General features: G+C 47.9%; 1 protein-coding gene across 2 annotated transcripts in view; it reads left to right on the top strand.

Annotated features, from left to right (window-relative positions):
• The window catches only part of MGAT5 (alpha-1,6-mannosylglycoprotein 6-beta-N-acetylglucosaminyltransferase), a 280628-nt gene that overhangs the window by 157424 nt on the left and 105448 nt on the right, over positions 1-17756 (top strand). For both annotated transcript variants that reach the window (XM_084785708.1, XM_084785707.1), the window contains exon 7: positions 16238-16309. In XM_084785708.1, the coding sequence (XP_084641834.1) occupies positions 16238-16309 (72 nt within the window). The remainder of the gene's footprint in view (positions 1-16237; positions 16310-17756) is intronic.

Here is a 17756-nt window from a genome sequence, read left to right as displayed (position 1 = left end):
GCTGGGGAGGTGGAGGGAGGGACTCCAGCAGTTCAGGCTATCCTCGGCTACATAGTGAGTTGGAGAAAAGCCTGAGGTACATGAGACCTGCCTCAAAAGGAAAAAATAGGAGTTAAGGTTATCACTGATGAGCTTGGGGGAAGAATCTAGTAGGGGATGAGAAGCCAGCTGTGCCTTCTCACTGGACCAGGCAGCTGTAGGGCCTATGTTGGTGCCGGCTAGCCTTGGCTGGGTTTCACTGCCAGTTCTTTGGTTATTCTGACCTGTTGTAGTGGCCCCTGGGGTGATGTTTTAGGCTGAGCTACATGTTGTTGCCATAGTTTTCCTTGTGCAGTCTGGGCACCTCTCTTCTGTACCATGAAGTGACCAGGATGGCTTCTTTGGATGGCCAAGCCCAAGTCACCTGTGTTATAAGGCATACGGCCCCTCTCCTACATCCGCATGCTCTCGCTGTCATAGCTAACATTGATTGACAAGTTGGCACAGGCTGGGGTCACCTAGAAGATGAACCTCTGACTTGTCTGTAACAGAGTTTCTAGGTTGGGTGACTTGAGGTAGGAAGAACACACACACACACACACACACACACACACACACACACACACACACACACATACACACATACACATACACACACCCAAACTGTGAATCAGTCTGTCCTCATGCTTCTGCTGTGATGGACCTATACCCTCAAATGCTGAGCCCCAGTTCCTTCTTCGGGTTACTTTTACAAGGTGTTTTGTGATGAAGAAAAGCAGCTAACATGCCCACCTTGTTCATAATATCAAGGTCACAGCCCCCCTTCTCTCAGCTCTGGACATTGACCCCATGGCCACCTAGGCATGGAGGCCTTCTACTGAGGCACACCACAGACCTTCTCTCTGACAAGTCTGTTCTCCAGAAACCAGGGGAACCCCAGCGCTACTGACAGTAAATTGCCCTCTAGAAAATCAGAAGCTCAGGCTAGCCTGAATGTTCCTCCTTAGCTGCTGAGATACTGACTTTGAGCATTTGTTTGCGTCTGTCCCTGGTACCTGGCTTCCATGGCCTTCTGTTTCCTTCCGAAAGGAGAATAAGGCTGTGGGTGACCTTCACCCCAGTGAGAACTCAATTAGAAGTGCCTCTCCTGCCCTCAGGGGAAGACTCTTCATCCAGTTTAATTTTGCAGTTTCCTTTGCAAATCCCTTCCCTGGCGTAGAAGAAGCCGGAGTCCATCCATGGGTCACGATTGACAAGCAGAGCTCATTTCGGGTTTGCGGATTTGGGAGGGCTGGGGACAAGAAAGGTGTCAGGCTCTACACTCTGAGCAGAGAGGGGAAGGGTAGACAATCAAGAGAGAGGAAAGCAGAGGTTGGGGAGGAGATCCAAGGGGGAGTGCAGGCACGCTGCTCTGAATAGAGACCTTGGCTTCATGGGCCTGTGCGTAGTCTCTTCCTGAGCTGTGTGTAGCCTTCAGTAGCCTTAGACATAAGGTCAGTTTCTTCTTTTCCTTAGCCAGTTCAGTTCAGCGAGCGCTTACTGACCTCTGTGGCAGGCACTGGGTTGTCAGCAACTCCCGAGAGCTCACTGTCTTGCTACTGTGTCATGCGAGCATTCTGTGTCTTAAGAGTTTAAGGGCAAAAAGGAGAGAAGAGAACGATTCAGAGGGGAGAGGAAGAAAGGGTGGGGATAAGTGGCCACCAGGCGGGAGAGATACCGCCTACTGCAACAGCTGGGAACCTCGTGGTAGTTAACACTGACCGTCATCCTGGCAGGACGTGGACTTAGAAGACCAGCCGCTGCACGCATCTGTCTGTCAGGAGGTTTATTGCATGGGCTAAGGAGGGAAGATCTAACTCAAATGGGGTCCCATGGGCTCCCAGACTGAGCACACAGAAGAAAAGAATCTCTCGCCGCTCCTGGCTGCCAATGCCTTGTAACCACCTGGCCCCATGCATTCCCAAACAGTGATGGGCTGTGCCCTCAAACTCTGGGCCAAAAATCAACCCTTCCTTCCTTAAGTCACTTTTGTCAGGACTTGTATTACAGCAGTAATCCGGACCTCTTTATCACCGTCAGCCTCCAGAACGAACTCTGAAAAGGACCTGTTGTATGGAGCCACAGACCCCGTGACAGTGAAAGGTCACGGCCCAGGAACATCGTATTTGCTCTCCGGCCATTCCTTAATCTCTGTGGCATAACCAGACTTGTTTCCTCCAGCTCTTCCGGTTGTGCTTTTGTTTGTTGTTATAGACCTCCGCCTCCCATCGGGATGGCGTGAGGATGCTCAGGTTCACCTCAGAAGGTCCTCAGAGAGGGCCTGGCAGACAGAAGGCGCTCGGTAAACATACGTGCCGTATTAATGCGTTTCCCTGTTATGCTTAAGCCGTGCTGGATGTGCTTGCTTGCCGTTCTGCTTTAGAGTTGGAGACAAGTCACCAGCCTGATTTGATTTACGATAGACCATCTGGCGTGACTTCTGGTCATGTAGAAAAGAATCCTCGCCTTGATACCTGGTTGGTTGGTTGGGGGTATTGTGTCGTTGGTGTTGGGGGAGGGGTTATCCATTTGAAAGCCATATGTCTTCCTTCATGGCTGTCCACCTTACTTTTTCACAGGGTCTTCAAATAGGGAACTCTGCATTTAGGCTAGCCTTTCTGGCCAGGGAACTCCAGGGCTCTTCCCCTTCCCACCTCCTCAGCCCTGGGGCACAGGTGTTCACCGTCTTTTCTGGCTCTTTTTTTTTTTTTTTTTTTTTTACCAACTGAGCCATCTCTCCAGCCTCAATGTCTTCCCTTTTAAGTGACAAAGTTTGTATATGTGTGTGGTGTGTGGCATGGTGTTTTGATAAGAGCACGCGCATTGTGGAATGCCCACTACTTTATGCCCTTTGCTTGAGTGTGATAAACACACTTGCCCTTGCCCGCTGGCCTCCGTGTGGGATGCTGCGTTTGTGTTAGGAGCCAGTTATGTGAAATTAGTCAAGACAGTGCCCTAGGTCAGTTATTTACCTTGTAGTAATGTGAAAATCCTGAACAAGGGCCTGGAGAGATGGCTTAGCATTAAAAATGCTTGCTGACCTTGTAGAGGGGCCTGAGATTGGTTCCCAGCAACCACATCAGGCTGTTAACAACTAACTTTAACTTAACACTCTAGTGTCAGTGGACCCCATCCTCTCTTCTGGCCTCTGTGGTCACCTGCATGTAGATGATTTCCTTCCTCCCCCCACGCACGTACAAGCACGCGTGCACACACACACACACACACACATACACACACAAATAAAAGAAGATAAAATGCTGGGTAATACAGTTATGTGGGTCTGTTTGTTAGTCTAGTTTTTTCCCTCCTTTTTCCCCCCCCTCCTGGTTGCTGTCTTATAACTTTCCTTGAACTCTGAGACCTGCTTACTTCCATATCACATGCCAGATGGCAAAATGAAAGAGCCATCTTTGTTTGCCTTGCTCTGTAAACCTAATCAACACGCATGTGGGCGGCCTCTATTGCATTTCCAGTCTTTATGGAAAAAGCTGGGCTCGTTTCTGGGTTTGCCATCAGAACGGAGACAGATCCCAAGACGACATAAAGTAAATGTCACCTGGGGGTGGGGGTGGGGGGAGGGGGTGGGGGGTGGTCGGGAACCTCTAGATTCGGGAAGTGCCTCTCCTCCTTCACTTCCCTCCACCACTGTCTTACTTTAGCCACTTGCACTGGGTAGCGGAACCTCGTCTTCTGCTCTAGCCAACTGTTCATTTAAAGCACCTGACAATTGTATGCTTTTATTCCATAGCCTGATGGCGCCTCCCCCATCCCCACCTACCTACTGCCTCCACACACACACCCCAACACAACCCTCCTACTCTTGTGTCCTCTCCTCTTGGTTTGGTTTGTTTAGTAATCCGCTGAGTCCAGTTAGCTCTGCCTGCCGGAGTGCTGGCTGCTTTGGCCTTGTGTAAGTCTCGTCCAGGTAACCATAGCTATAGTGAGTTCACGAGTGCAACCGCCACGGCCTGTCCAGAAGACGGTCTGCCGCAGCCCTCTTCTCATCCTCTGGCTCTGACATTCCTGATGTTCCCTGAGGCTTGTGAGGAAGGAGTTCGTAGAGATGTCCATTTAGGGCTGCGTAGTCCATGGCCACGTATCCTCAACACTTTGGCCAGTTAAGCGTCTCCACATTGCTGTGCAATACTAGTGGCTTCCTCCCTTACCTATGACCTTCCTAGCCATTAAGCACCTTGGAATCTACAAATCCTTTTTCACTGAATCCCCCAAAGTACAGCCTTCTCCGTGCGACCCATGGCCACTGTGTCCTGCTTGTTGTCCACCTGACACAACACTGGTGACAGCAATGTAGCAACAGTAATCGGGGCCTCCCTTCTTTAGGGATGGGTTTGTGGGACAGCCCGGAACATTCCTGGAGTTGTTAAAGTCAAGCCTGGGTCCTAGGAGCTAGGCTTAGTCACCTGCCCCCCAATATGTCCATTAGAGACAAGTAATAGTTAAAGCAGAGGATGATTGTTCAAAGTGACCATATTGGAGAGAGGGACAAATCAAGAGGTACAGTGACACCGCTCCGAGTCTGTCTTCAGGGTCCTGACATGAGGTTTAGAGGGCAAGAGGTGGGTGTGTCTAAGCCGGCCCTGGTCAAGGTGTGGTCTTTCCCATCATCTTCACAGCTCTCCTCTCTCTTGCGAGATGGTCTTACAAGTTGTCAGAAGTGTGTGAAATCTCTTTCCAGGAGATAAATCCCTCCCTTCCCCATGGCTGGCACCAGGCGTCAGCCTCTCCTTCTAGCTTGAGACTTCTGAGGGAAACTGCAGTTTCTCGGGATCCATTGTCCTCTGTGGTCAGCTGATGGAGAGGCACACGGAAGCCTGTCTTTGGTAGGATCTTCTGCCCCTTCCAGAACAGTCACAAGAAGAGTGAAACATCACCTATGCTGGCTGCTGCTGACCAGCTGCACTTAAGCAGCTGGCCACAGACAAGGGAGATAGAGAGCCAGGCCTCAGGCAGCCACACTGCATGAGTTAGTTCTCTTGCCTTCAGAGCTCCACACACAGTGCCCCTCCCAGTCCCGCACCGGGCAGGACTGTGAACTCAGCTCAGTGAGCAGCAGCCACTGGCTCTGCGTTACCTCTGTGCTGAACCCCACTGGCGTCGGGCATACAACCCGAATGAGCTGATTGCACTTGATTGTCTCCACTGCTTGTTTTCCAGCACTCCATAATTTTCATGCCTACCATCTAAACAGGAGAAATCCCCCCAGGTTCCCATGAGGTCACAGCTAATGAAAGCCAGGTGTCCCTCACTCTGTGATACGCGTATGTGGATGATTTAGCTCATCGGGCAGCCTTGTATTTCAACACCAGGCAGGTCCCTTTGTAGCTCAGTTCCTTTGGCTGTGTAAGTATTCCTGTTATAGAGACGAGACCGTGTAGAGTTATTACTGCACCTGTCCTTGTTTTAGGTGTATTAACTCAGTTCAGCTGTCTGCACCTTTTATTGCTAGTGGCTCTTATAAAACTTGGAATAAGTTTCTTCGACCCAATCCACAGTATATGGATGGATGATGTCCATGTAGTTGACACCCACTCATCTTTTTCTTCTTATATCATTATTCCAAAACCTAGCAAGCAGCATACTCTTGACTCATTAGCACTATGGCGCGCGCGCGCGTGCGCGCGCGTGTGTCTGTGTGTCTGTGTGTGTCTGTGTGTGTGTGTGTGTGTGTGTGTGTAAGTGCAGGTGTGCATGCAGAGGCAGAGGTTAGCCTCTGGTGTATTTCTTCAGGCACTGTCCACTTTGTTATTGTTTACTTGCTCACTTTTTTGTTTCCTAATTTGTACGTATAGGCACATATGTACGGGCACACACGTGTGCATCTGTATGAGGAGGCCCCAAATTGATGCCAAGCATCTTCTTCAGTCTCTCTCGTCCCAAGGCAGGGTCTCTCACTGAGCCCTGAAGTGGCTGGTTCCAGCTAGTGTGCTGAGCTAGCTTGCCCTGAAGATCTCCTTGTCTGTACCGCCCACATGTTGTGATTACAGGTGACTGCCATGCCTGCCTGGATTTTATGAGCGCGAGAGGCTTAGACTGGTCATGTAAGCTTTTTATTTCCTGAGGCCTCTTACACATACCCCTTCTTCACTTGAAACAGGGTCCCTCGCTGGCCTGGAGCATTCCAGGCAGTCTAGGCTGGCTGGCCATGAGGCGCAGGCATCTGCCTGACTCTCCACCTCCCCCCCCCCCGCATTAGGATGACAAATGCACCCCACCATACCCAGCTTCTTAACATGGGTCCTAGGAAGAGAAGTGAGGTTCCTCGTGCTTGAATAGCAAGTGTTCTCCCAACTGCGCTGTCTCCCCAGCCTTTTGTTGATGCTATTTTTTGAAGCGTTTCTGTAGCTATTGCAGGTATATTTAGCCTGAGCTAATTGAATTGCCCAGTGATTTATTGCTAGATCTTACAGTGTGTACAAACTACCAATCCACATGCCAGTTTGGACAGGTGTGTGTGTGTGTGTGTGTGTGTGTGTGTGTGTGTGTGTGTGTGTGTGTGTCTCCATCCTTCCTAATGGAACAAAAGAAGCAACTTCATGCCATGCCCGTCCATCTGTTTCTTCTCTTTCGTGAACAACGGACATAAAGGTCTCTGCCTTTCCGTTTTCCCTTGGCAATATGTAAAACCAATATTGGTTGAACGTGCTATTAACCTTGAGTTTAAATTCAGCGTACTTAATCCCTTGATTACTGCCAAGATTAATGCCCAACAGGAAAGGTTGGAAGCTTAAATGCTTGTGAATGCAAGCATGAAATGAAATCCTAATAACCAGCACAGTGATCTGGATTTATAGCCTGTGTGGGCTGCAAAAGATAACTTGGAAATGCTGTTACAGAGACTAATCTGTCAGTGGGCAGCCTTCGAGAACTGACTGTTCAGGCTGCAGAGAAAAACAGAGAAACAACAAAACTGACACGTGGGAATAGGACACGGCCTGCCTCTAAAATACCTCCATGTTGTTGCCCGAGTAGACCAAAATGTGCCTTGAACGTTGTTTAGCCGAACGAAGTCGGAAATTCGCTTTCCACGAGATAAGATTTCCTGGCAGTCCAGACAGTTGGCTGAGATTTATGGTTGAGATCTTTCCATTTTCTGCACCCAGGCTTTATCTCTATCTTTTCATCTACGTGTCTTCATTGCTCTGGCAGACTGAGTGCTAAGATGCCCTTTACAAAAGGATTTTTCAAACCATCCTGACTTTGCAGAGCTGTGCTCAGTTGGCTGACGTCTCTGCTCCTTTCCTGCCGCTCTCCTGCCAGTGGAGAGGACGCTTACAGTGAACCTCTCCTGGTCTCCACCTTGCAGAACTCAGGGGAAAGAGCAAGAGCTGCCAAGCCCCAAAGTCCTGCGTCTGTCCTTCTTGGAACACATGTGGTTGGCAGGGCTCTGGTAGACTCAAGTCCTATCTGTTCTGTGTTCTATCTATGTTCTATCTGCATGTGTGCCTTTGTGTATGTAGGGAGATATGGGTGTGTGTGCCTGCTTGTGTGTGCGTGTGCCTGTGTATGTAGAGAGATATGGGGGGGTATGTGTCTGCTTTGTGTGTGTGTGTGTGTGTGTGTGTGTGTGTGTGTGTGTACATGAGCATACTACAGAGTGTGCATGGCAGTTTGAGGACACCTTCAAGTGTCAGTTCTCACCTTTTAACTTGAGAAAGAGGCGCTGTTGTTTTTCTGCTTTGGATAGCAAAGTTCACTGACTCTCAGACTCGGGGGAAACTTCTGGTCTCTGCTTCCCACCTTGCTCTAGCAGTCTAGGATTGCAGACATCAGACCCTCACGTTTGTTCTTCACCCACTGAGCTCTCTTCAGCTGACCTTTACATACTTTTCAGTGTTGTTTCTGTTACGTGATCAAAATGCATCTCATGCCGGGCGTGGTGGCACACGCCTTTAATCCCAGCACTTGGGAGACAGAGATAGGCAGATCTCTGTGAGTTTGAGGCCAGCCTGGTCGACAAAGAGAGTCCAGATCAACCAAGAGAAATCCTGTCTCATGAAAAAAAAAAACACCAAAAAAATAATGTTTTGTATTTTTTGAGAAGGGTCTCGTATAGGCAGGCTTTCCTCAACTTCAACTTCTTTATGTAGTTAGAGATAATCTGGAATTCCCCAAGTGCTGCGTTGCAGAGGTGCACCACCGTGGCCAGTGTTTGTGGCGCTGGTATGGAACCCAGGGCTTCATGCACCCTAGGCAAGCACCCTATTAACTGAGCCCCCTGCTCCCCTCGCAACTCCTTTGTCCCGATGATGAGTTGCCATGCTAATACTGAGCCACCAGCCGGGCTGTTCTGCCTGATTTGGGTGCCAGGGAGTTTAACAAGACTTCTCATGTGGAGCCCTGAGGGACAGTACCAATAGTAAACCCGAGACTTCTACAGCTTCGCTTGCTTTCAGTGTGTCCTCCTCTGACTTCTGAGGCTTCTCTGCCTGTGTCAGCGTACCCTGGCCCTCTGCTGCTATGTCCCTGTTGGTTGGTTGGTTGTCCCATCAGAGTCTGATCACATTGAGGCTGTGGGTTGTTTTGCATCGTGGATGGTAACTTCACCCTTTTTCCAGGAGTCGTGTGTGGGTCTATTGACTCCTTTATCCCCTCCGCTCTCTCCTGCATGCCTTCTCCCGCCCCATTTTCCTTTCCTTTCTGCCTTGAGATGGGGCCTCGGACATGCTAGGTCAGTACCTTATGCCTACATGTGCTTCTTCCATCTCTAAGGTGTTAGGACTCAAACCCAGGACAAATGGCTGAGAACATATCAAAGTAGATGCTGGCCTCCAGGATTTCCCAGCATTCCTCAGTCCATACCTGGTACAGGAGCCTCCTAGACAACATATCAGACCCACTTCCCTGAATGTCTCTAGCCAAGGGTCTGGGCTGGGCTTGCCCTTCCCCCACGGCTCTTCTCTATATAACCCGCCATTTTGGCTACACTGACCCCTTTACCGTTTGGGCCTCTTGGTCTTCCGGCTCTCTCTTCTCCTCCTCCTCCTCCTCCTCCTCCTCCTCCTCCTCCTCCTCCTCCTTCTCCCCTGTCTCCACACATGGCCTGGCTCAGTCTGTTGGCCATGTTTATTCTAGACACTCCAAGATGTCTTGGCCACTGGCTGTGCTCTTCCTCGTGTCTACAATAAACCTTCTCCTCCACAGGAAAAGTCTATTGAGGTGAACTTACTTTCACTTCCTATCCAGTCACCCAAAGAGTTCCTATAGAAAACCTTTAAATATCTTTATAACATTGATCTACTGTTGACTTATTTATTATATGTGGGGGTGTGGGCATAACATGGCATACATGTGATGGTCACAGGAAAGTGTCAGGCAGGGACGTGGGGAGTGAGCTTTAGCCCCAAGCTCCCCCCACCCCTTTTCTACTGGACCATCTTCACTTGCCTCAGTAAACCTTTATTTCCCAGTTAGCTTCCGCAAGTATCTAGCATTTTTTAGTATATATATGTATATATATGTATATATATACATACATATATATATATATATATATATATATATAGAGAGAGAGAGAGAGAGAGAGAGAGAGACCTTTTTGGCTTGCTTGCATGCTTTTTTAAAAACATTGTTATCATTAAGAAACCATTGGTTGAAATACATGTGATATGTTTGATGCACACTCATTATTTTCTGACTGATTATCATCTTATCACTGTTATAGTAACCAGGACTGTTTTGTTATTTAAAAAAAAAAATAGGAGTGCCTGATGTATACATTTGTTGATTTACCGATTCTGTTCACAGTGTGTTTTTTAAGCACTAGGTTGTATGTGGTACGTGTCTTTATTTTTGGTTTTGTTTGGTTTTTCAAAGACAGGGTTTCTTACGTGGCCTTGGCTCTCCTGGACTCGCTTTGTAGACCATGTTGGCCTCGAACTCATAGAGATCTGCCTGCCTCTGCCTCCCTGAGGGCTGGGATTAAAGGCATGCGCCACCATGCCTGGCTCATATGTGTCTTGTTAATACCATTGTTCTAAGCTGGAATTTCTTCTAGCAATAACCTCAACTTGAAAATGGTGTCGTTGTAAAAACTCGCTAAGACTCGGAGACTGAGACACAAAGCAGTTGGTTATAAGCTTATTCAGTGTGCTGCTGTCCAGGATTATTTCGTGATGGAGTATGAGAGATCAGGTTAGAGCATTAGAATGAAGGGACCAATTGGAGAACTGTTCTCTTGATCACTTAAGATGATAACCAGGCCAAGTCATGTGCTAACCAACTGAGGACAGTGGTGTCCCTGGTCTCTGGAATGTGACTGCCTCCCAACTTTGGATAGCTCTGGCTGTTGCGATGGACTCAGGCTTGATGAAGCCAGCTTTGAGTGCACTGAACACCTATGCTGAACTTTTGAAAGAAGTGTGTCTGTGTTACTTTTGTGGTCATCTGCAGAGGAATTCCTTTGCCATCTCTCCTGTGTGATGAAAAGTGACTTTTCTCAACCAACAAGGTCGGTCTGGGTTTTCAAACTTTGATGTCATTAGCCCATCAGAATCCGTTGGTTCTGAGGTGTATGGAAGACTTCCTACAGCCTCTGTGTCATATCCTGAGCAGGGCCTCACAGATCGTGCCAGCCCCTGGCTTTCTCCTATGCAGAGCAGCTGGGCTCACAGACTGTGTTTGTAGCATTCCTGCCTGTTCTGGTAGAGGCCATAGTGGGTACTCTGGACCACATCCTTACCATGCCCTACCCACAGACTTGCTTCAAGGGTTTTCAGTTACCCATAATCCACAGCTGCCTGGTGATATGCAATGGAAATCTCTAGACTCAAAACAACTCACCAAATCACTTTTATTATACTATGACACTATAACTGTGTTAGCTGTTGTTGTCCACCCCTTGCTGTGTGTGCCAGTCTCTTCTCTCAGCTGTGACAGAATGCAACTTAAGGAAAGAAAGCTAGTTTGGGCTTACAGTTTGCAGGTGCAGTCCACCATAGTGGGAAAGGCCTGGTGGCGGGGTTAAGTGATGTGATTATCTTTTAATTAAAAACATATTAAAAATTTTAGCCTATCAGAAGAAGGCATACAGTAGCTGTAGGGCTGGGTCTTCTCTGCAGAATCCCTGAGAATCTGAACGCTGTGGGATGATGTAGATGGGTCTGTGGCCTATATAGACACATGGACACACATACGCCTTCATTATAATATGCAGGTTAATCACGGGAGAAAACTGAAAGACTCCAAGTCCTCAACACAGACACAGAGAGTCTCTTTTCTCTTAGGCATTTTGTTTTGGGGAGGGAATTTTGGTTTGTTTGTTGTTTTGATTTTTTTTTTCAGGTTCTGAAATTTTAAAAATGTATTTATTTATTCACTTTATATCCAGAATGCAGCCCCCTGCTCCTCTCCTGCCGGTCCCACCCTTCTACCCTCTTCCCCCTTTTCCCCCTCCCCTTCTTCTGAAGGTCTTTCAAAAAACAACAAACAAACAATCAAAAAACCAGCCAAACAAAACCAGATCATCCTCACAGAGAGGCCAGGCCCTTATTAAGGACTGTGCATGTGCTCTTCCCAGGCCCCTGCTATTAGTGCTGACAGCGGGCTCCTTGCGTCCCCTTTTAACCCTCCTCGAGCTGTATGTGCATCTGCCAGCAGTGTCTCTTTCCTTAAGTACAACGACTCTTCCATACCGTAGACCTTGAGAAATAGCCTGACCCAGTTAGAACTTTTAGGAACTCATACTCCTTTGATGCACCAGCCTCCCAATGAAGCTGAAAAAGCAAGTTAGTTCAGGGAAGGCTAACTCAGCAGGAGGAATGCCAGAATTGGTTTGTTTTACGTGTTGCCTGTAAAGAAAGGCGATGTACAGCACACTCCCCACTGACTGTCCGTTAGTGTTCCCGAGCTCTAGGCGAGCGGCCTTCCCGGCCTCATCCTGCTGCCTTTTCATTGCACAGCCCGTGGCCGGGTCACTAAAGAGATTAGCTTGTGTCTAAAGAGTTTTGCCTTCTAATCGAACACGATTAGAGGGGTGCTGGTGCCTTATTGATTTCCGGGGTGTGTTACCATGAATTCAAATGGTTTTCAGTTTTGTGTGTATGCACCTGTTTTGTTTGTTGATGGTGGTGATGGTGTGTGTGTGTGTGTGTGTGTGTGTGTGTGTTATGTTGGATGTCTTCCTGTGTCACTCTCCACCTTAGTATTTGAGGCAGGGTCTCTCACTGAACCCTGAGCTTGCTGATCCAGCTAGACTGTCTGGCTAGGATGTCTCCTGCCCGTATCTTTCCCGAGTTTAAATTTCAATCGCATACTGTCATACCAGGGTTGTTTTTTTGTTTTTTGTTTTTTGTTTTTTTTTTAGCATGAGCTCTAGGGGTCAAACTCAGTTCCTCACCCTTGAGCATCTGGCATTGAGTCACTGAGCTAATGCCCAAATCCAGGTTCCAATTGTTTTACTGTGGCGAACTTCAGGCTGCCTGCCCTTGATGAGTCGTTGCTCTTGAGAGGGTTGTGTGCTCTAAGAGAGGACAGAGATAAGGAAGATGAGCGACAGTGTGCCTCTGCCCTGAGGACAGCGCTGGAGAAGCGTGCCTGAGGCAGCCATGATGGAAGGAGTCTGGAGCCAGCCAGGGACTCTGTGAGCCAGCCGGGGTGTACACTACTTAGAACAGTTTGAATCAGGGCAGTTCCCGAGTCGGGGAGTAGGCTCCTCCTGGAGTCAGTCAGCTCTATAGATAGACTGTTACACTGGTGGGCCAAGCTCATGAAATGACACTGGATACATCAGACGACGAATGCAGTTACCTATCAGGAGGTTGAGCTGTCAGCTGCAAGCACGGTTTTCCCCGCATTCTCCTTGTGGTGCTTTTATTTAGGAAAATGTTGCCCCGTTGAAGGCAGTTTGCCTCATTACTTGAGTTATCGCCAGCGCTGGCCTTCCTCCAATCCTGGTAGTCCTCTGGAGGTTCCAGGGAAAAACAACAACAACAACAAAATGTTTTTCCTCTTCTCCCCACAGGCTAATCGGTTTACTCATAACTTAATTATTTCATCAACTAGTTAGCCCATCCTTGGAGTGGAAAACAACCCAGCCCAGCCTCCCTTTGCCAGCTAAGGTCTTTATCTGTTTTCCCACCATTCCTATTACATGTGTAGCTGGAACCGCTGCCTGAAAGCTCCATTGGACTGCTCTGCTTTCCATATTTGCCAAGCTGTCCTTGGAGGCAGCAGCGGGGTAGCCAGTGATTTAGAGAAAGGAGAACTAAGAAAAATGATCAGCTCAAAAAAAAAAAAAAAAAAGGAATTACAGCCTCAAGAGCTCTCTAGTGAAGTCATATTTCAGATAACCTTGGACTGACTGTGTTTTCATCAGCATGAGTCTTGGAAGCCTCTTCAGAGGGTGGGAGTAGAGGAAGGGCATTCTTTTCCCAATATCTGGCCGCACCGCGGTGTCATCTTTTAGTCGGTTTTCTTTATTCGTAGTCTGGCTTCATCCTTTCCCATCAGGTTCCCTCATGGGGAGATCTTTTTTTTTTTTTCATCCTGACAGGTACCTCTAGAGACTTCATTTATTCAGGGGCTGAGGAGCGGCTCGGTCGGCGAAGTGCCCGCGGCTCACACACGAGGATCTGAGTTAGGATCCAGAGCCTTCACAGACAGCCAGCACGGGCCTGCTGCACCTGTGGCACTAGAGCAGGCAGGCAGAGACAGGTGGGCCCTGGCACTTGCTGTCTAGTGAGTGAGTGAGCTCCAGGTGCACTAAGAGACACTGCCTTAAAATAAAATTAAGAGATAGAGTTAGAGTTAGAGTTAGAGATAGAGATAGAGATAGAGAGAGAGAGAGAGAGAGAGAGAGAGAGAGAGAGAGAGAGAAAAGAAGAAGAAGAAGAAGAAGAAGAAGAAGAAGAAGAAGAAGAAAGGAAGGAAAAAGAAAGAAAATTAAGATAGGGAGAGATGGAAGAAGATATCCAATGTCAGCTTCCGTCCTCCACATGCATACACATATGTACACACAGGAGAACATACTACACATACAAAAAAAATGTAATCAAGTGGCTAAAGATAAAAATAATGTTAAAAGTGAACTTAGTTATGCATCTGTCTATGAGGGTTCTTGATATCTGTGCCGCATGTGGTGTGTGTGTGTGTGTGTGTGTGTGTGTGTGTGTGCGCACTGATGGGCATGGTTGGAGGTCTAACAGTCAAATCCAGTACCCATCTGAAGCCTCCACATTATAAATATGCTTCATAGGGATGTTTTATCAAGTCCATTTACTAAAACGTAATTGGTACCAAATGACTCAATCTGTCCTAAGAGCAGGAAGCACAGATGTGTGTGACATTTCCGGGTGAGGCGCTGTGGTTTTTTCGGGCTTTCTCTGCTCATGGGTCCTGCGTAGAGGAGCTGTGTCTGTTGCCTTTCGTGGTCACACTGTTGCAGGTGCACAGCATGGGCCTCCAAGGCAGGCAGGTTAGTAGTTTCTTCTTTTATGAATGAAAGCACCCAGCTTTCTCCTAGGGCGAGTGTTTCTGAGTGACTGCAGTCACTCACAAACATCACAGGTGTCTAATTTTACTTCGCAAGAAGAAAAGAGAATACTGCACTTTTCCTTCCACCCTATAAGCCTTGCTGCCCTCAGGTCAGCAGCTCTCAGAGCATTCTCCATAGCAGATGGCTTTATGCAAAGATGGCCAGCTATTTTCGGTCACAGTAAATACCACCTTGCGTTATGAGTAATTTCTAGATTACCGAAACTGACATGTTTTCTTTGAAAACCCACCTAGACTTGAAAGATAGATTTTCTTTCCTGACTGATCTGCCAGCCTACGAGGCTGTGGTTTCCTGACTCAGTGACCTCAAAGGATGGCCCTCTGTAAAATCTTACTGGTCGCCCCGACTGAAGAGCAATGGTTTCCAATGCCAGTTCCAATGCCATCCCTTAACAGTGCTGTAAGGGATGGACATGTTGTCCCTGAAATTCTGTAGCTATTTTAAGTCAACAGACAAAATGTTAATGTCGCACAATGGATTTCTTGTTTTTCCTTTGCTAGAATTTTCATTTTAACTATGCGTACATCAAGAGAGGGCGGTGTGAGGTCAGCTAGCTCCCTTGGAAGCCAGAAGAGGGCATCAGATCCCCTAGAGCAGGGGAGCATGGAGCTGCCCCGTGTGTGTGTGTGTGTGTGTGTGTGTGTGTGTGTGTGTGTGTGATGGGAATTGAACTTGTGTCCTCTGAACCATAGCTTGAGCCCCTTCCTAGAATCTCTCCAACCCCTTCCTAATAATTATTAACTAATTATTACTCTACTCTCTTGTGGAAGAAATTTCTGCAAATCCAGTGCTTTCTGCCCTTTCTTTCTTCCCTCCCACCACGATTGTCAGGTGTGTCCAGCCTGCACTTGTGAGCCACAGACGTGCACGAAGACTATGAGTGCAACTATTGTGAGGGGTGTGTCTGTGTGTGTATTCAGATATGAGGTTCTCAGGAGTGAACTTTGTAGTTGTCTCAATGTTAGGAAGTTGACATAGCCTGTGTGCTGACACATCATTCTGTGGAAAGACCCTTGTAAGATCACTGGGGAGATTACTCCTGTTTTGCTGTTGCTAGTGGCGGGGTCTCATGTAGCTCAAGCTGGCCTCGAACTCATTATGTAGTCAGAGAGACCTGGAACATCCGATCCTCCTGCTTTCACATCCTGAGTACTCATATGACAGGTGCGAGCCACCAGGCCTGGGTTTACCTACCTTACTTCTTGACACAGTGTCAAGCAAACACCCAGAATAGAAACCCTGACTAATTAGCAGCAAACCACAGTTTACACTCCTGATCCTCAAATCAGAGATTTAAGTATTTCGGCCTGAATGCCATCTGTTCCCTTTAGACACACCTGAGCGGGTCCCAAATCATCCCTGGCCAGTAAATGGTTCACGGTGACTCCTCCACACTGCCATTCCTCTGCAGAAGTGTTGGAATCTGTTAACCCCTTTCCAGAGGACACTCCTCCCTCCTATGGAAGAGAGAGAGTTAGTAGAGGAAGGACTCAGTCCTTGAAATGGGAGACTTTCCCTAAAGGTTTCTGCACCTTAGAGGGTACCTGCATCTGGCCAGGAGTTTGGTTAATATCTGGTTAATAATATTCCATATAAACACCATGCTCCTTGTGAGCTGGGAATGGTTCTTAGCCCTCTGTCCACCCGTGTCCACTGCAAGATGAGCCTATGTACTTAGGGCTTCTTCTGGCTTCTGTTTTTCAGGTTGAAAATTGGTGTCCTCGTTTACCTTGGAGAGCAAAAAATCCCTATGAAGAAGCTGATCATAACTCATTGGTAGGTGACTTGGGAGCGCTTTTCTTCCATGTGTGTGTTTAGGTCATCTGCTAAGTGATACGAGTTCGAGGCATCTTTTAGAAGTGCCAACTTAAGTCTCAAGTCTAGCGGGCCAAGTCATAGACCGGCTAGGTAGATTTATCTATCGAGCAGTTCTCTGAAGGTCCCTAAATGATGGGCCGCAGAGAGGAATGCACTTCAGTGCCAGATGTGGAGGCCTTGGGTGATCTAATGAGGGGACCGGCTGTAAATAATGACCAGGCTTGTCACCAGGCTCTAATGCCTGCTAAGGGAGATTAATGAGGAAAGATGATCTCAGCTATGGAGGTCAGGAGAGCTTCCATGGAGAAGATGACAAGCTGGGTTTGAAAGAACAAGCAGTGTTCTGTACAGTGCAGGCAGAGAGGCATGTCTCAGTGGGAAGCTGGTCTTTCATATCGCCCTCCATGGTTGGGTGGGCAAGGTCAGAGGTTTGGAAGAGCTAGGTTGAAGATGCAATTAGAAAGACTGAAAGGGACTCCAGAGACCTTTCAATGCTATCTTGAAAGCTTGGGCACTTTCTTTAGAACATAGATCGGCAAATCTTTTCTATTTTTAAATGGTTTTATTTGCGTGCATATGTATGTAGGTGCCTGCATGGGTTTAGGTACACTATGTATATGCAGGAGCCCATGGAGGCAAGAAGAGAGCATCAGATCCCCGGATCTAGAGTTACAGATGGCTGGGAGCTGCCTGACACAGGTGCTGGGAGCTGAACCGCACTGTTCTGAAGGAGCACTCAGCACCCTTAACCACTGGGTCTTCTCTGTAACCCAAAGCAGACATTTTCTATAAGAGGCCACGTAGAGGTTTGGGGTATAACCGGGTTGGTAGAGTGCTTACCCAGCATGCAAGACGCCCTGGGTTCAGTCTGCACAACACTGTGTAAACTGGACATAGTGCTGCATGCCTATAGCCCCGGTGCTTGGGAGGTAGATGCAGGTGAAGTCATGGGGATGGTCATCCTGGGCTACATAGAGAGTTTAAGGCCAGCTTGGGCTTACCTGAGACCCCCCCCCCCCATCGTGTGCAAAAATAACAGGGCTAGTGAGATGGCTCAGCAAGTAAAGGCACCTACTGCCAAGCCTGAAGACCTGAGTTTGATCCCTGAGGACACACGTGGTACAGTGAGAGAACCAGTACAAGTTTTGTTTTACATGCACTGTCTCTGTCTCTGTCTCTGCCTCTGCCTGCCTGCCTGTCTCTCTCTCTCTCTCTCTCTCTCTCTCTCTCTCTCTCTCTCTGTGTGTGTGTGTGTGTGTGTGCGTCTCTCTCTCTCTCTCTCTCTCTCTCTCTCTCTCTCTCTCTCTCTCTCTCTCTCTCCATAAACAAGAGAAATTTGAAGGCCAGAAAGTGTTTTGCTCTTTGTCAGACTTTTAATCTCTCAGTTTCTCAGTCCTGACACAGA

This window comes from Acomys minous, assembly GCF_964271855.1.
Source record: "Acomys minous genome assembly, chromosome: 1".
In the NCBI taxonomy this organism is placed as follows: Eukaryota; Metazoa; Chordata; class Mammalia; order Rodentia; family Muridae; genus Acomys; species Acomys minous.
This window is presented reverse-complemented; position numbering and strand designations above follow the sequence as displayed.